The 17,267-nt window shown below is 38.9% G+C and overlaps 1 protein-coding gene across 3 annotated transcripts in view; it reads right to left on the reverse strand.

The window, feature by feature from the left end:
- fndc3ba (fibronectin type III domain containing 3Ba) overlaps positions 1-17,267 on the reverse strand; it is a 113,681-nt gene that overhangs the window by 20,123 nt on the left and 76,291 nt on the right. For all 3 annotated transcript variants that reach the window (XM_044142490.1, XM_044142492.1, XM_044142491.1), the window contains exons 8-22: positions 13,138-13,196; positions 11,838-11,989; positions 11,678-11,737; positions 11,458-11,596; positions 10,002-10,055; positions 9,639-9,763; positions 9,211-9,385; positions 8,729-8,815; positions 7,295-7,430; positions 6,486-6,557; positions 5,713-5,831; positions 5,360-5,465; positions 3,919-4,091; positions 3,064-3,177; positions 1,506-1,655 (exon numbers count right to left, since the gene is read on the reverse strand). In XM_044142490.1, the coding sequence (XP_043998425.1) occupies positions 1,506-1,655; positions 3,064-3,177; positions 3,919-4,091; positions 5,360-5,465; positions 5,713-5,831; positions 6,486-6,557; positions 7,295-7,430; positions 8,729-8,815; positions 9,211-9,385; positions 9,639-9,763; positions 10,002-10,055; positions 11,458-11,596; positions 11,678-11,737; positions 11,838-11,989; positions 13,138-13,196 (1,721 nt within the window). The remainder of the gene's footprint in view (positions 1-1,505; positions 1,656-3,063; positions 3,178-3,918; positions 4,092-5,359; positions 5,466-5,712; positions 5,832-6,485; positions 6,558-7,294; positions 7,431-8,728; positions 8,816-9,210; positions 9,386-9,638; positions 9,764-10,001; positions 10,056-11,457; positions 11,597-11,677; positions 11,738-11,837; positions 11,990-13,137; positions 13,197-17,267) is intronic.

Below are 17,267 nucleotides of genomic sequence, written 5' to 3' on the forward strand. Positions count from 1 at the left end.
GTGAGGGAGACATGATTCTGTTACTGATGAGGAAAGTTGTCAAAGGTGATATTTTAAGAAACGCTGCTATCACTGGTGAAGACCAGAAGAATGTCGAAAATGTCTTAAAGAAATGCACAGCTTTAAAGTGAGCAGCTGGATGAATTCAGATGATCAAACTGCTGATTTGTAATTACAGAGGTGTCTAACATACATTTATATTTACCTGGATTTTCCTGCAGCGGCTTGTTACTAGTCCAGCTAATGGTCTCAAACAAGTTTAAGCAAAAAGAAATTGGCCGGGCAAATTGGCAGGGCAAAATGTTTCTATTTTGCATATATATTTTTTCTGGTTAAATCTCAGAAGTCCTTAAAGTTAAAACAAAAAATAAACAAAGCAGAGGTAATATTTGCATACATAGATCTTGTGCTTTTCTTTACAATGTGCTATATTGAGGTAGTATGTGGTAGACCACTAGAAAGAGGGGCATTTTTGAAGTGGACGGAAATACATGCATGTTGTTTTTTTTCTATTTTTTATTCTTTAACAAAAAAAAAATCTGCAAACAACAACTAGAAAACAGACAGGTTTCCAGGAGAAAGATTGTAAAGTTCGCAACAATCCACATAAGGATCAAATGAGAGCAAAGCTGAACGTTTTGGTCTTTTTGGGCACTGATGGAAGTGCATGTCACATTTTTTTCAGACTTTTGTTTCAAAACAAGATGAAAAACAAAAAAAAGAAGCGTGAAACCTTTTGCAATATGCTACATAATGAAGCATTAAGTAACAACGTGAAAAGACTGAGTTTCCCACCATAACTGAGCTGAAACCCAGTAAGTCAATTTAAGTGTCAAATAGGAATAGAAGAGACTTTAAAGGAGTGAGAGGTTACTAATTTTTGCTGACTGTTCCTTTATTGCTCACATAAAGACAGAACACCATGTTCCATGTAAGATCAACTGAGTTTAGAGTATGTCATGATTCTTTCTTACATGTTCTCTTGAGAAACCGCAAAGTGGAAGAAGTTGGCGCAAAGCACGCACTGTAATGCACAGAAACTCACCAAGACATCACATGAGCACACAGGCAGTGATGCTGACTGCCAGCTGACCTTGTGATGTCCCAGCGTTATAAATGAGCCAATAAAGAAGGGAACCATAAAACATGCCGTTATTGGATTCAAAGCTACAGAGGCCTGTGTAGGTGCGTGTGCCTGTTTGTGAGCTTGTCAGACAAATACACACTCACAGAATACGAGAAAGAGCCACACTGTGATTATTTATACGCCAGCTTAAGAACTGCAGCACAAATTGAATCGGCCATCATCTCTGGTCTCCTGCCTCTATTCGTGTTTATGCTTTTGAAGCTCCTTCAGGGTTTTCATGCTGTGCAGGTTTCTGCAATTATGTCCAGACGAAGCCTCTGCGCGGTTCCCTCTATGATCTCGCCTTTGCCCGTGCCTCTGTGTGTTTCTGTTGTGTCCACAGATCTACTATGCAAGTGCAGTTTTCGCTTTCTGTTACCTGTAGCCGGCAGCAGTAATCCGTAGCAGGCGTCAGGTCTGACAGTTCGCACTGTGTGGCAGAGCCGCAGTAAATGAGCTCCCAGGGTTCGTCCTCCTTCGCCCACTCCAGTCGATACTCTGAGATGTCCGTCCCCGAACCCTCGGGGCTCTGCAGCACACAGAAACACGCGTTCAGCTTATAGAACCTCTGGAAACCTGACATTAACCTATTCAGATCTGACGCCTGGTATGAGTGGTGCGATTTTTCAAGCCAAATTAACCTTTTGTTTATAAGCATCAGTGGATGTAAGGGACAAGATTACCGTAGTTATTTCCAATAAAAACAGAGTGTGTTTTCTGAGTCCAGGAAGTACATTTGCATCTATTTGAATAAATAAATAAAACAGAAAGGCTTTTTTTTTTTCCCCCCCCAGTAATTCACACTTGGGTATTGCATAGCTTCATTATATTTAAGTCCAATAACACATTTTCCCATTATTTCTGTCAATTCCAGCAGTTATAACTTACAACTTTTGAACACCAAAAACATATTTTTTCCAAAAAATATTTGAATATTACATTACATGAATCTAAAATGTGGTATGAAAAGGCTTTCAGACAGCACTCAGTAACAGGCCAGGTTAGTGAGCAATGACCTTTTGAAAATCCATTTCTTCTTCTGGTACTCAGAGGAGAGTTTGCGTTTATTAATTTTGTCTGGAAAATAACAGCATAATAACGTCAGAGTGTAAATTTTTATTAAATTGAATGCAACATTTCTGAGTCAAACAAAACTGTTTAAAATAAAGCCAGTCGAATTTTGTTCACAACTTGTAAAAGATTCCAGGAAGTGAAACTAATAAAAGACAAATCCGAACAATTAAAGATCCTCATGAGGGATTCCACATGGTTGTGTACCGGAGCCAAAGTTACTTTTATTTAACGTTGGTGTATCAATATATCAAAGTTGTCAAATTTTGTTGGGTCTGTTGATATTCCCAATTTGTTTTGCTTTGGTAAAAAAAAAAAAAAAAAAAAAATGGATCAGGTTATGGACACGGTGAGATTATATCAATACATTAATATTTACTTAAAAACACGAACTATATATTTGATATCTGAATACATAAGAAACATTTTTAAAAAGTTCATTTGAGTTTTGAATTATATTACCATAAAAATGTCAGTAGATCCTGTTGGGTTTGCATTTCATCCCTCCTACTCTGAGCTCAGTTAATGCTGCTGACCTACTAATCCACTCTCTCTCTCTCTCCATCTATTTTGCGTCTTTGAGGTGAGACAGTGAAAAAAGTCTGATTATGATGGAATAACTGCTGGGTAATCCTTGTTGCAATTTCATACTTGGGTGCTTCTGATACATTTGCTGCATTCTTGAGAAAAATCAATAAAAAAAAGGGCTGAAAGTCAAAGTAAAAGGAGAATTCTGGATACTTCACTTTAGCTGAGCAGATATTTCTAAAAAAAGATACTCCAATTATCTTTAGAAATCTTGAGAAAACCAATCTTCTGGTTGGTTCCTCTTAGAATATTAAGTTCTGTGGTTGCATTTTCCTCACCTCCCAGTTGAGCGTCACACAGGTGTTACTTGTGAGCGTGATGAGTGGCGCCGCACACTGACCAGGAGGTCCAGCTGCGGTCGTCACTTCTGTCGGCTCAGAATATGGACCGAACTAAAAGACACAAGGCAACAAAAAAAATATATACATATATTTTTTTTAAAATTTATAATCAATAATTGTTTTTATACGTTTTTGTTTTTTTTTCATTTTGAATCAAAAGAGTAAAATGTTTTCTATTTCAAATATCTAAAACGTAAACATTTTTGTCATTTACACACTGCTATACGCGTTTCTATACAGAGATAATAACAAATGCAGGCTTTAGCTATTTTCCTTTTTTCATGCAATAATTGACAACAGGATGATGCTAAAAGTACCAGTGTTATTTTGTTATATTTTTCTTGTTATTAGGTTGAAAAAGAAAGAACTCCTTTTTATGTTTTTCAAAAGGTCAAGTAACATTTGCAACTCTAAACAAGTGTTATTTAGCTGGACTGAAGACAAAAAATAGCTTGCAAGATTGTAAAGGCTGCAGATAACAATAACAAATTCGACCTTTGAGTCAATAGATGATCAATCAGGACTTATAGTCACCCTGTGGAACTGATAAGCTTCTAAGAACAACACTGGGCAATCTGTGTAGGAAAGTAGGATCTAATTACATGAAACCCTGCTTCTCTGGCATATTCCCTTATTATTTTAGAAGCTATAATTGATCTAGTGTGCTGAATAGACTAAGTGGAGATAAGAAAAAGAGCCATAAAATGGATAAAAATCATACATAAAACTGCCTTGGAGGTCCCTGTTTCATAGAAATGTAATGTGTACAATATAAGCAAGTGAATTTCTCACCCCGGCCTCGTTGGTTGCCCTTAGCCTGAAGCTGTACGTCGCACCAGGAAGCAAACTAGCAACCGTACACTGCAGCTCAGGGCCATGGTACACTTCTGCTGGCTTTGCTTCTCCCTCACTCATCTCCAGGCTGTACACACACTCTTCACACACTCCCTCACAGGCAGGGGAATCTAGAATCATATCATAGGACGAATCGGAGACAAAAGAGCCATTTTAAAATATGATCAAACTGAATCAATTTGACGTAATCCGTGAAGATAGTACATATATTGAACTGTCTTCAAGGCAGTTTGTACTACTTCTTGCAAGAGAATTTATAACCCCTTCACAAACTTTAATGTGTTTTATTGGAATTTTATGACAAATGGTACATAACTCTGAAGTAGAATAATAGTAAGAAAATGGCTTAAAAGCTTTATATATAGATAAAAATCTGAAACATATGACAGATTTGTATTTAGCCTCCAATGCTTAGTATTTATATTCAGTCATTCCTTTCGCCTTCAGCTGCAGCTACAGGTACAAGATAAGATGTTTTGGTGTCAACCAGTTCTGCACATGTATTGTGGCTGAATTTATATTCTTTTTTTTTTTTTTTTTGGCAAAATAGCCCAGACAGAAAATGTTTGGAAAGATAAAAATCGATGCTTTCTTTGGACTGATGGGACTTATATTCCGGAGAGATTTATAGTCCGGAAAATATTGTGATTGCTTTAAATATTTTATTTTTATTTTTTTTTAAGTAAAAGGAACAATTTGTATTTCTAACAAACATTTGTGGATCATGTATCCTCATCCCTTAACTTAATGGAAGTTTGTGGTAGTAATCTGAAAATTTGTAAAGTTCAGGGGATTGGAATACTTCTGTAAAGTACCGTACTGTGGCACGTTCAGGGTTTTAATTGAACACTGATTGGGTCACTTAAGATTATGATTGCTTGTATCAGTGTAGCTGAGTGATCAGCAGTTTTTTTTCCATGCGCCATCTGCTACAGTATGCTTGCACAGGGATGAAAGCGGCCAATGATCAGGCTCCAGGGGAATACCCTTCGGTGCATTATTTCTGACCTTCAACTCAACCAGTAATTGCGGCAGCACTGCCTGCATCTGAACTGATTAGAGATGTGACCAGCTGTGTCAGACTGGTTAAAGAAAGAACTTCCTCAGCACTGCACGCTGCAAGCCTCTTTGGCTGCCAACAGATAACAGCAGTAATCTGCAATAATTGGCCGGCATTACCAGAGTTATTCTGGATATGAGGGGAGGGTTAGGCATTTAATGGGCAAAACAGGAGCTCAATTAGGCTAAAAAGGGGTTGACTTAGTTCGTATTAGAGCTGGCCAGCAGAACACATTTGGCAGCCAGAAGGCAATTTCATTGCTTTTTGTGAAAAGCGCAAATACAGCTAAACGCCGCGTACGTGTCCGTCTGGACTCACCCCATTCTAACTGGACCTCCTTGTGTTTGGCTTTCCCAATGATCCGCGGCGGATGACAGGGTCCTGGTGGGACGCTTGATGTACGGACCGGAACACAAACAGTGCACTGTCAAAGAAAAAAAGAAGAAATTAATATCATATGAAGAATATCCGATTTTACTGCTAAGACAGTGATGTGAACGGATAGCTTGTAAGTGAAATAAATAAATAACCAAAGCTCATTTTTTAGCCGACGTGGACCCTGGATTTTATGGATTTAGACCTCAATTGTGTTTTGAATCTAGTAGTGACCATGACAATCCAAAGTTGGTCAGTCACTGCAGTGAAGTGTTGTGTGTGTGTGTGTCTCTTACCGGGCTGTGTCCTCCTGTGGTGATGCTACATACACGTAGGCTGTAAACGGTTCCCGGTGTCAGCCGCTCACACATGCATTCTGTTGCAGGGCCGCTGTACGCCACCTCCCACTGGCTCGCTGCTCAGCATCAGACACACGGCGCAGAACACATAATTACAACACTTGTCACATTCATGCGGAAGATTGCGCACAATTAATCCCCTGCTGTTTTGTACCCGTCTTTGTAGTCAGACCACAGATATTGTCCCAACGTCACATTACCCTGCTTATGCCTACATGATGTTTTCTTTTTTGTGTGTCAATTTTTAAATTGTTAATGGGAAGTGCATGCTGTGAAATGCCTGTGGAAGGTAGCACTTTAAAAAATAAAATAAAGTATTGAAACATAACATCTTTCATGTAAATTGAGCTAACTAAATATAATTTTTTCACTGATCAGCAGTCGCATGCTTGCTGATCAGTTTTCTCTTAACTATTTAATTAATGGATTCTCAACATCTGCTTCTATTTAAAACTCATTTAATTCTTTCTGATTTTAAGAATTTACAGTTTTCATCCGACGTTCTCCTTAAATGGAAATAATTCCTTGGAGTTCAGATCTGACTTCACCTAGAGGATTGCTGAACTCCTGCTGTACAGTCAACACTGCGTTAAACCGATGACATTTGTGGGTTGAATAAAAAATTGAAATTTTATAAAGTGAATAATACATCCAAATACATAGATTTAGAAAATGGTCAAAAAATAAACAGGGCATTGTCTGTGGTTTACCTTCGGAGCATCCTTCAGAAATCTCGAGGAGGTAAGTGAGGGCCTCTGAACCCCCGTTGTCCAAGGGTGGATCTGTAGGAGCAATTAATGAATAGTTTTTAGTTACCATGGAATTCACTGGATCATAGCTCATATTGCATTCAATACGAAAGTAAAGATATGTCATGAGAAATATAATTTATCCTCTTTGTTTTGTGAGCAACAAACACATTATAGAGATGAGAATGGCTACAAAAACTGACCAAAAGGGTATGAAGATGTAGAAACCCGCAATAAATAGCTAATATTTGACACAAAAAAAGCCTTTACAGCTATGACATGCCATCTAGAACTGCCGCTGTGAGAACCTGTCTAATGTAAACAAACAAAAAAAAAAGGATTGCTGTGTCTTTTTTAAGGTACATGTAAAACGGATGTACCTTAAAACCAGATAAAGTCTGAGGGACGACTACACAACCTGGCTCAAGCGACCTCATGAGTAACTCCAGCAAACTTATGAACATAAAGAGTTTCTGGAAAGAAAATGGCAACTTTTGATGTTGAAAAGTGAGATTTTTTGCTGCTTCCATTCACTCCTCCATTGTTAGACACAAACATTACACTGCTGGCTAATGTAAAACCCTGACACATCTGCTCTTAGACAGTTATGTTGTCTTATTCCTTTTACAGAAATGACTAATAAATGATTAATTAGGATACGTTTTGGCATAAATACAATTCCTATTGGACCCATGCAGTTCATATATATCAATATGCCCACCTAATGGTACAAATACGTGTTTGAATATTTAAACAGGTTCAACAATTACCCCATGTGACGGTGAAGCCATAAGGTGTCACTCCGGTGACCCTGGGTGTCGACGGAGGGCCGGGCTTGTCTGGACTGGTGGTGCAAACCAACACTTCACTGGGGCTGCTTTTTCCTTCCACGTTTGACGCAATCAGCTGCACAGAGCACAATGGGCAGAACGGAGAGTTAAAAACAAGGAGGGAGAAGCCTGGCAACGAGCGATTAGACAAAGAAAATAAGGACGGCGAACAAAGAAAGCAAGTCAAGGGGGTAAACGAAGGGAGGAATCTTATCAAAGGGGAAAGCAACTCTTCTGAAAAATAGCTGCCATTACAATCTGCTTCTTTTTCTCGCTCTTATCTCCTTACTGTACTGCCTCAAACCAGCCCTTCCAATTGACAATCAATTTCTTCTATTCCCACACATTCATACAGGATGAAAGGTTCTGTGGGGATGCGTGCAAAAGAGCCTTGAATCGCCTCTTTGCATGTGACCACGTGTCATTGTGTCCTCAGACATCAGAAGCCTTATCTACCCGTCTGCGTGAAAGCACATTTGGGAGTGTTATTGGAGATGATTGCACCATAAAGGACATGCAAACGCACTTACAGAGACGTACCGGTGGTACATTATGTTTCACAGTGTCCCCACATTATGAACAGTTTTCATCAGGGCTTTTAGGGAACTTGATAGAAAGCTGCTGAATTGTCTCGTTTCCCCTTCGCAAACGGGCAAAATGCCACACTGTTTTGGATTTGACAGATGTTGGAACATCTTTGTTTGGAACATCTTTTAATTCTTATTGGAAAAATGACAAATTTGATCAGGGAAAGGAGGCAGAATTGCTGCTATGCAGTCCCAGTCAGGAGCTTAAATACAATCGTAATTGACATCAATGTTAATGTTAATGTGCGTGTTAATGTAAGACCTTTAATTCCACATTTTTGCTCCGCTTTTGGTGAACTTTAGTGATTTTAAAGGATTCTTGCAAACAAAGAAGCGCCTGCTTGAAACTTAAAACCTTTGCATATAAAATCAGCAAATTGCATATTTCCCACTTATTTTACAATAATTTATTACAAGATTTCTTATAAGTCGCTATAAAAGTAACCCAGCCTCCTCTTACTTGTACCTCAGATTCAGAATCACGGTTCAAAACAGTTCATCTAAAATCACTTAAAAGATATATTTTATCTTTTAAAATATAATACTTTAGCAAATAAGTAAAGCATTTTAAAGTTATTTTAGCACTTTATCCATTTGTGGAGGAAACTGCCTATTTGTACAAACACACTACTTCTGTGAACACATCCAATAAACAGTCTCTCCTTTACTCAGCAACAACTGAACATTACCAGAATTGGATGAAATGAAACAGAAAAATCAACAGTCCACATGTATTACTTGAACTTATGCTGACACATGCACACATTTGTGTTGTGTTTTCACTTACCCTGAATTTATACTGCGTACTTCTCTTCAGGCCTTGTACAGTACAGGTCAAGTTTTCTCCAGTGTACTTTGGATAAAAATCTGTTCCCTGTGGAAAAAACATAGAATATTTGTCTGTGCGTGTTTTACATGTTTGAAATATTAGCAGGGGCATACAATAAACACAACAAATATAAAGTTTGATTGATAAAGTTTGAAAATATAAAAAGATCTTTGTGTGTTTTTAATATTTTTGTTAAAGCTTTTTAAAATGCATAGTTTTCTAAAAAAAAAAAAAAAAAAATCTTGCCTTTTCTTTACCCCAGAGATTTGAGGGGCATAATAGAATGCAACACGTATACAGAAGCAGATAAGACTTGGAGCAATTTAACACAAAAAGATGAAAACATAAACAGCTTTTCTGTTTTGCTAATAAAAGATTGAGGTTTTCATTGTGTTTGTTTTTTTTTTTTTCTCTCCAATGTTTTGGTTTTTGCCACTCACGCTGTTGTCCTCCTGGATCTCGAGTGTGTATTTGAGCTGCTCCTCGGTGGGGCTGCCCTCGGGACGCACCCACTCCAGGTTCACCCAAGAGACCCCCGCCCTGACCAGCCGTGGCGCGAGGGGCAGAGGGGGCTGGGTGCCCGTGGTATAGAACACCACCTCTGTACTGAAGCCACTGCACACATGAAACAAGAAACACATCTCTGTTTTGCTTTTTAACCTAAAAGGCCAAAACAAATGACGTCAATGGAAAGAGATACAGAAATGGGGATTTTTTTAACCCTGGAGCGAAATAAAATGCAGGATGCAGGTGAAGATACCTGGTCTTCAATAATACATTGATTGTATATGTTCATGGACATTAATTTACTTCCCAATGTATTTACGGTATAAGGATTATCTGTATATTCAGAGACGGGATGCAGTACCTTGTGCCGATGTCGTTATTTGCAGCCAATCTGAATGTGTAGCCACAGGCTGGCTGCAGCCGTGTCAGTTTACAGTGTCTCTGGTTCCCAAAGTAACAGTCTCTGAAAACACTGTTCTTCTTTCCCTGTAGAGGACAAAAAAGATCACATACAAAATAATAATAGAAAAAAAAGAGACACAACAAAAAAAATAACTGTGAAGACAAAAACAAAACACAGGATGACACATAGAGTATTGATCGAATAATGACTCTACAGTCCTGATGCTTTAATTCCGAACCCTTCAATACTCTTACAAGAGGTTTGTTCTTATATATATTTAATTATTTTGTTTTTAATGGTAAAAAGTAAGGACAGACCAACCTCATCCCACTCGAGCAGGTAGTTTGTGATTTTGGATCCGTTGTCGCCTGGAGGCTGTGGATGACAACGAGACAAAGACAAGAGAAAAGAGGGATTGAGAGCTTATCCCAGGATGAAAGACCCTGACAATGAGGCTCATAGGATACCTGCCGTGGTTTTGTGATTGACCTTATATCCTGTCTGGTTGATTGATGACACTGTTTATCAGTGACAGGGAGAGGGGCGTAAAAACTACCTCGGCAGGGGGGAGGTCAGTGAATACGCAGGTGAAGACAGATATTAATGATTAACGGCTATGGGGGCTAATAAAATCTAGTTGGAACATAAACAATTAGAAGCAAAGAAAAGGTGCCGTTACTGAAAACTGTTTCTTTTTTACTGTGCTGTTGGTCTGGAGGAGAAAAGACTGGTTTACTCAGGGTTCCTACACATTTGTCCTCTAAAAATGAAAGAATCGTATGAAACATGGACAAAAGGAAGAAAATAAGGAATGACATAAACTACCAATTACTACAACAAGAGCTGTGACAAACTGCTGTACAGGAAAAATCAGTGAACATTCAAAATATGGAAAGGACAAAAGAAAAAACAAACAAACTATAAAATCAATAAAACTGAAATAAGAGCAAAAGTCTCAAAGTGTGTTCAAGGCCAAGGAATAAAAATACATTAAGAAGAGTTTTTAAAGTGAACAACATTTAAAAGAAGAGTTGCCCCTAATATGTAACAGCAAATTCAGACACAATTTGAGAGACAAGAAGTTAAAAGAAGAGAACAGTAAGAAGGGAAGGACTTGAAGAACTGGAAGAAGGATGTATGCCAGAAAAGATAGAAAGGAGGGAGAAAGGAAGGACACAAGGACTGAGAGACAAAAGGAAGAATACAAGGAAGGAGAAATGAAAGGAGGGAAGAAAATGAGGAGAAGGAAGAGAGACAACCTTTAAACATCAGAAAAAAGAATAAAGTCTGAAATTACACATTTTAGGTTTTCTAAAGTTATGCAGACGAGTAAAATACAGTGTCTTGTAAAATTTATTTATTCCACTCTGACATATTTTATCTGGGTTTAATGACAGATCAACACACATTAGCCTACATTGTCCGTTCCTCTCATTTGATTCTCAAACCACTAAATAAAATCTAATGCAACCAACAAAATTCTTCTGCTGCACAGCTGTCCACCTAAACTGACAAGCTGGTCAAGAAAAGAGCTGATCAGGAAAGCAGCCAGGCAGCTCAGGTGACACGACACAACAGCTGCTGGTCACAATCAATGCAGGGAACATGGATGGATTTCCTAGAACCAGATTTCATTTTCATTCCATTTCATATGTATGGACGTCTTTGTGTTGGTGCAACAACAAAAATCTGAGGAAGATACATTTGAAATTGTGTTTCTGTAAAAGTGAAAAAGTGCACAAGCTCTTATGTTAGCATGCATGACATTCTGCTGTACCTTCCACTGTAGACTGAGGCTCGTTTTTGTGCGGTGAGAGAGTTTTGGGGGTAACGGGACATCAGGGACGCTGCAGTGTGTGGTAAACGAGCCGGCCTCTGAACACGAGCCTCGAACCGAGTTGTACAACGCTGAAACCCTAAAAACAACAAGACACACCAAAGCTCAGAACAACAGTTAACTGTGACATACAGCCGACTATCAAAGCTGGAGTCCTTACCGTACGTGGTAGTCTGTCGCTGGCCTTAGATCTTTCAGATGATATTCCAACTCTTCACCACTGAAATTTTCACAAAAAAGAAAAGTCACATCAATGCCACAGGCATGCCGTGTAAGAAGCACATATCCTGGATCGCTTTAGCAGTAGGTTAGTTAGCTACCTGTATATAAGGCGATATTTTCCGTCCTTCCCCTTGTCTGAGAGAGAAACCTCGTAGGAGCAGGAGACAGGCATCCCGTTACTGTGCCTGTTCACCAGCCCACCCGGAAGGCCCCAGGACAGCCGAGCAGCCCGCGCCTGGATGTTAGACACCTTCACAAAACAATATCACGTTTGTTAAAAATTCGTAGCACAAAAAAAAACAAAAAAAAAACTGCAGTGATATATTTTGGCATATCTGAAATACATTTTCAAAGCTCCTCAGCTAAATCACCCTAGTTCTGTAAGTGGGACCTGGGATTTTCTCTTTTTTTTTGGAAGATTTCCTCTCTCACTGCCTTTTTTAGCCTCAGCTTCACTGAAAATAGCTCGGCTTTGGGTCTTTTTCACTCTGTAATGGTCCCTACTGTAGGCTGACTTGTCAGTATAACCCAATTCAGCTTCCATAGTTTTTGGAATCCACAAAAGAGAATAAATGTCCAATTCAAGTCAGCAACATGTCCCAGTGTGCATGTGTCAATGGTCATATTGTATGCTAGTAAAGAAAAGATTAAATAAAAAAGATTAAATAAAAAAAAAACAAGTAAGCATTGTCAAATCGGTATCTGAACTAGAAGTGATTGTGAGGGGGAAATAAACTAAACTGTTTAATAGAAAATCCTGTTTACTTCTCTTGCAAACTCTCAGTCTGAGAACGATGTGCTGCAGGTGGCATCTGAGGTTAACCAGGGGAGTCAACAGCATCTTAATCCCAAATCTTTCTCAGTCCATTACCATTTTTACTACAATTCACAGTAGGTCATAAATACATCCTCCTCGTTTATAATACCCCTGTCTTAAACTGATGATGTTAAATAACCCAGTTGCACAGCCTGCTGCTCAAACTCTCAAATGAGAGTAAGCAGTTTTATTTTCTATCCCATACTGCGCCTGCACAATGTAGGCTCGCTCATCTGAAATTCCCCTGAGGCATCAAAAAACCAGACACTTCACAGTCTTCAGTCTCTTTTGAGCCGATAAAGCTGCAATAGAAACTCAGCGGCATGGATGGGAAGCTGCTGCCCTCGTGTGGCCACGGTCAGAACAGCTCATATTATGACTTGCTGTGGCAGAAACTGCAACAAGTGAGCCCTGCTAATATTGTCAGTAAGGCGTTTAGTTTTCATATGCATCCCAGTGAAGAGATGCACACACTGAAAAGACATTACTGCATCACACAAGGAAGTGATTGATGAAAGCGGTTACATGTCTGCTTCCGTGTGCAAAAGTGTGCAGGATTTCAAAGCCTTATTCATGCCAACCTGTGGTTTGTCGATTGTAGACAGCATGTCTTGAACACGTTTCCCCTCTGAATCATGATCTGAGGAGACAGAAAGAAGAAAAACAGAGTAATTACCATAAACATGCTGAGCTAAGCACTTCATGAAGTGAAGTCAATGTAACTAAATAGCAAAGACAGTGCCAAAGGTTTATTGGGAACCACATATGGCAAAAAAGCCTCCTGACACCACCATATTTCGTAGTGAGGATGGTGTGCGCAGGTCGATGCACAGTGTTCGCTTTGAGTAAAGGGGGTTGCAAAAATGTGTATTGTGTATCGTATTATGTTCCTTTTTCTACTTTGTCGTTCAATAATGTAAAATCCCTAAACAAAGGTAGTTGTAGGGTAAGACATTTTGAAAAGCGTTGTACATCTAACCACTGCTGGACTAAAACTAAAACTACGAAGACAATCAGTGCAAGACAAAGGAGGTGCCTAAAACAGAGTAAAAACAGACCCAAATTCCTTGGAACGTCTGTTGACATGTGGTCTGTGATGCAACACGCTGTTTTTCTCAGCATGCTCATATTTAATTTCTGCAAGTTGTGATGTGCACAGTTTTCGAGAAACTAAATTGTCTAACTTTCCGTTGAAAAGCATTAGTCAGCAGTTACCGGCCCAGCACAAACAAAATGGGGATCAGCAAAAAAAAATAAAAAAATAAAAAAATCATCATCATGACTAATATTCTGCAGAGACTCATCTTCTCTGTACATGGAAACATCCTTTCAAAGTAATTTCTTCTCACAAAGCACTATTCCCTATCATTATTACGCACCATTTTTAATCAATTCTTCCTAACCACCAGAATAACTACACCACACGTGTCGTCAGCACAATTCTTTCAATTTAAGGTTTACAGGATTGCAAATACAACGTCACATGTGATTATTCTGTTACCATATTATGTATTTAGATGTAATAACTATGAAAACCTACAAGCAAAGTGATCAGAGGAGTTATTCCCCTGAGAAAACGCACAGCTTTCCCAAAACAATTCCCGGTTCATCAGTTGCAGAGCCTCACTGACCCCTTACACGCCTGGCTTAGACATTCATCCTGAGAATTTATTTATGAGAATCTGCAATATGGGCATGGATACCATGATAGTTTGGGTTATTTAATTGCAATAAAAATAAAAGTGACAATAACATTTTTCAAAAATGTAGCCCAGCTTCTTTGGCAATATATCTGCGTCTGCATAGAGATCAATTCCTATAAGCACGGATACTGCTTGAAGAATGAAACCCTTTAAATAAGCAACTCAACTACGTCACTGATATAGAGAAGTGCTGTTATACTGCTAATAGCACACAATAATTGAATTCAGTTATATATTTTAATATGTTGTGGGTTTTTTGTACCTTCTAATTGAATTCAATTAGAAGGTGTGTCCAAACTTTTGGTCTGTACTGTATATCTTAAAAAATTGTGTAAGCTGTAAAAGTAACAATCCCCATTAAACTGTCAGAATTTTGGGTTTGAGAACATTCTCAATCTGAATTTGCAATTCTTATTGCCATCATTTTTGCCTACTAATAAAATAATATGATAATTGTCACTCCTTAGAGACACGACAGCACCATTTACAGGGAAGAATGAGCTCAAGATGCATTTTCCTCAAATCAACTTCAGAGCAATTCAACTGTGACTCTTCACCTCGCATTAGTTCGCCATGCTGACTCCAATTATTTCCGGGATTCTGTGAAGGACCGCACGCTGGCGTGACTCGCCACAAGAAACGGTGTCAGTTAGGTGCTTTTTGGTTAAAACCAAAAAAGAAAAAAAAAATTCTTCTGTAAATACAATTTCTAGCAGCCTTGCTGCTGTATTCTAAAATGACTAAATTATCTGGAAAACTCTAAAGACAGGATCTTTAATTGCATATTTAAGCATATCAAGCAAATGATGGTTAAAATCTTATTTAAATGTGACATTTTATGCTTTCTACAGTCTTTCTTTAATGTCTTTCCTCCCTCTCATACCTGTTAAGCCACCCAAGCAATGAATCAGACCAAAAATTCCAACTCAGTTGAGGTTTTTTCTGTTTTGCCTGGATAAAAACAGTACAAGCGACTGAAAGTATTTGTGATATTAAAGTAGAATTAGTAGAACCGTTGAGTTGAGATTTATTGCTCACCTAAAAGCCCACTCTGTAGCATGACATATTTATTTGTATGTAGCTGGTATGACTCTGAATGTTGTTTTTTTTTAGGCTTGCCTATTCGCACCCTGATCAGTCACTGTCCATGTTAACACCAGGTGTGAACACAGCCATCAATTCTTCCCATTTTGATTTCTTGATTACGGTCAGTTTAAAAAAAATAAAAAATAAAATTGAATGCATTACAGACTGCTATAAAAGTGGGCGGTTTTGAACTGTTTCCCCAAATTTATGATTTTAGACTTGGGTGGTAGATTGCCCCAGAGTGAGTCAGGGGCAAGTATATCAAAGTGCGGGTCCAAAGAGACATGGGTAAAAGTGATTTACAGAAAGCCCCTGGTTGTTTTGAGAACCAGTACAAGCATGCGTGTGTGTGTGTGTATGCACACATGGAAGTCTTTCCCCTGTGTGATCCCCGAATAGGAGGTTTTCCAACCAGAGGAGACCTGCTTTCTCCATCTGATCATTCAGAACCACACAGGATGTTCACGAGTGACTCAATAGGACTAAAGCTTTTGGAAAAAGAAGAATGTTTAGAGTTAGTATGGTTTTCTGTGGGAAATCATTATATCTACATTCATTCCTGAAGCGACTGGAGCACAATCTAAGACGAGTCTAGCGTTGGTGGTCATGAACAACTTTCTCTGGTTTTCTTGCGCAAAACACTCACTTGTGGGTTACAAGCGATAGAAAGCGCAAGTATTCACTGAGAGACAATTTATACCTCTCGTAAATCTTAGACGCGTAGCAAGGCTCCTTCCTAGCAATTTGGAGTTCATCAATACACCATATATCATTTAAAATACTGTCGAACGTCAACTTGTTTGGGTAGGCACGGACCTCCGAGGAGTTAAGTACGGAGTGAGTATGTGGGGGCCTCATGTATGCCAAAGAGCTTTACAGTCAAATCTGACGCCATTTGTCAGACTGCTGAACCTTGGACAGGACAATGATCTAAAGCGCAACAGCCAATCTTACAGACTAGATCAAAGAGGTTGCAATTGCCTCTTAAAAGTCCAGATGGGAGTATTACCAAAAATTGCCCTGATGTTTAACATCTAAAAGAATTGGTCAAGGAGAAGATGACAACAAAGTTACTGTTAGAAGCTACCGAGTAACGTGAAGCATGAAGGTGGCAGGGGGAAAATTTTTTACTTCTCAGCTGCAACAAAACTTCTTGAGCGCCTCACTGTCAAGGACTTGACTGTGGAAAACGTTTTACTGTCAAACGTCACCTAAAGTTTCACTCAGTTCAGCTTCCTTCTTCACATAAAAAAAAAGAAAACATTACGGGTAAGATACTCCACATGAGCATTTTTCATGATGTTCTAATGTATATAAACTGAATTTATGATTACTGCATACTCGGTGCAAGTGATGACAGAGAGAGTGTATGAGTGCCTGTGTTCAAGCCACTCTGACAGGGGGTGAGAGCTTCACTTTGCCTGGGGGTTGACTTGTGACTCATGGCAACAATGATGTCATGGAATTACAACCTCAACTTGACCTCCCTATGTGTGTTTGAATTAAAAACAAGAGCATAAGAGAGACTGTGTGTGAAGGTATCAGGTTACAGATGAACGGTGATGGGCAAACGGGAGGAGTGTAATTAAGCCCCCATGTGCGGATGTGTGTGTTGAGTCTGGCAGCACAAGACGAGTTCAACAGGTGAAGTGCAAAGTCTGCATCAGTGCGTGACAAACGGGCTCATTAGTGATCTGTTTTTAAATCAGGGCTTCAGTCCTCATCCCTCCACTTGAATTCATCGCAATTTTTGTCTTCTGTGAAATAAAAATGGCATACTCTAAACCCCAGCAATGGCCTGGTGTGTCAAAGAATAGTAACATTTCTCCGGTTTTATGCAGAGCTTTTCAAAGCTGGCTATAATCGTGAAGTGAAATCAAAAGGAAAATTTTGATTTCAGCACTTTCAGTAGCAAAAATACC

This window comes from Gambusia affinis, linkage group LG16 (assembly GCF_019740435.1).
Source record: "Gambusia affinis linkage group LG16, SWU_Gaff_1.0, whole genome shotgun sequence".
NCBI classification, from domain to species: domain Eukaryota; kingdom Metazoa; phylum Chordata; class Actinopteri; order Cyprinodontiformes; family Poeciliidae; genus Gambusia; species Gambusia affinis.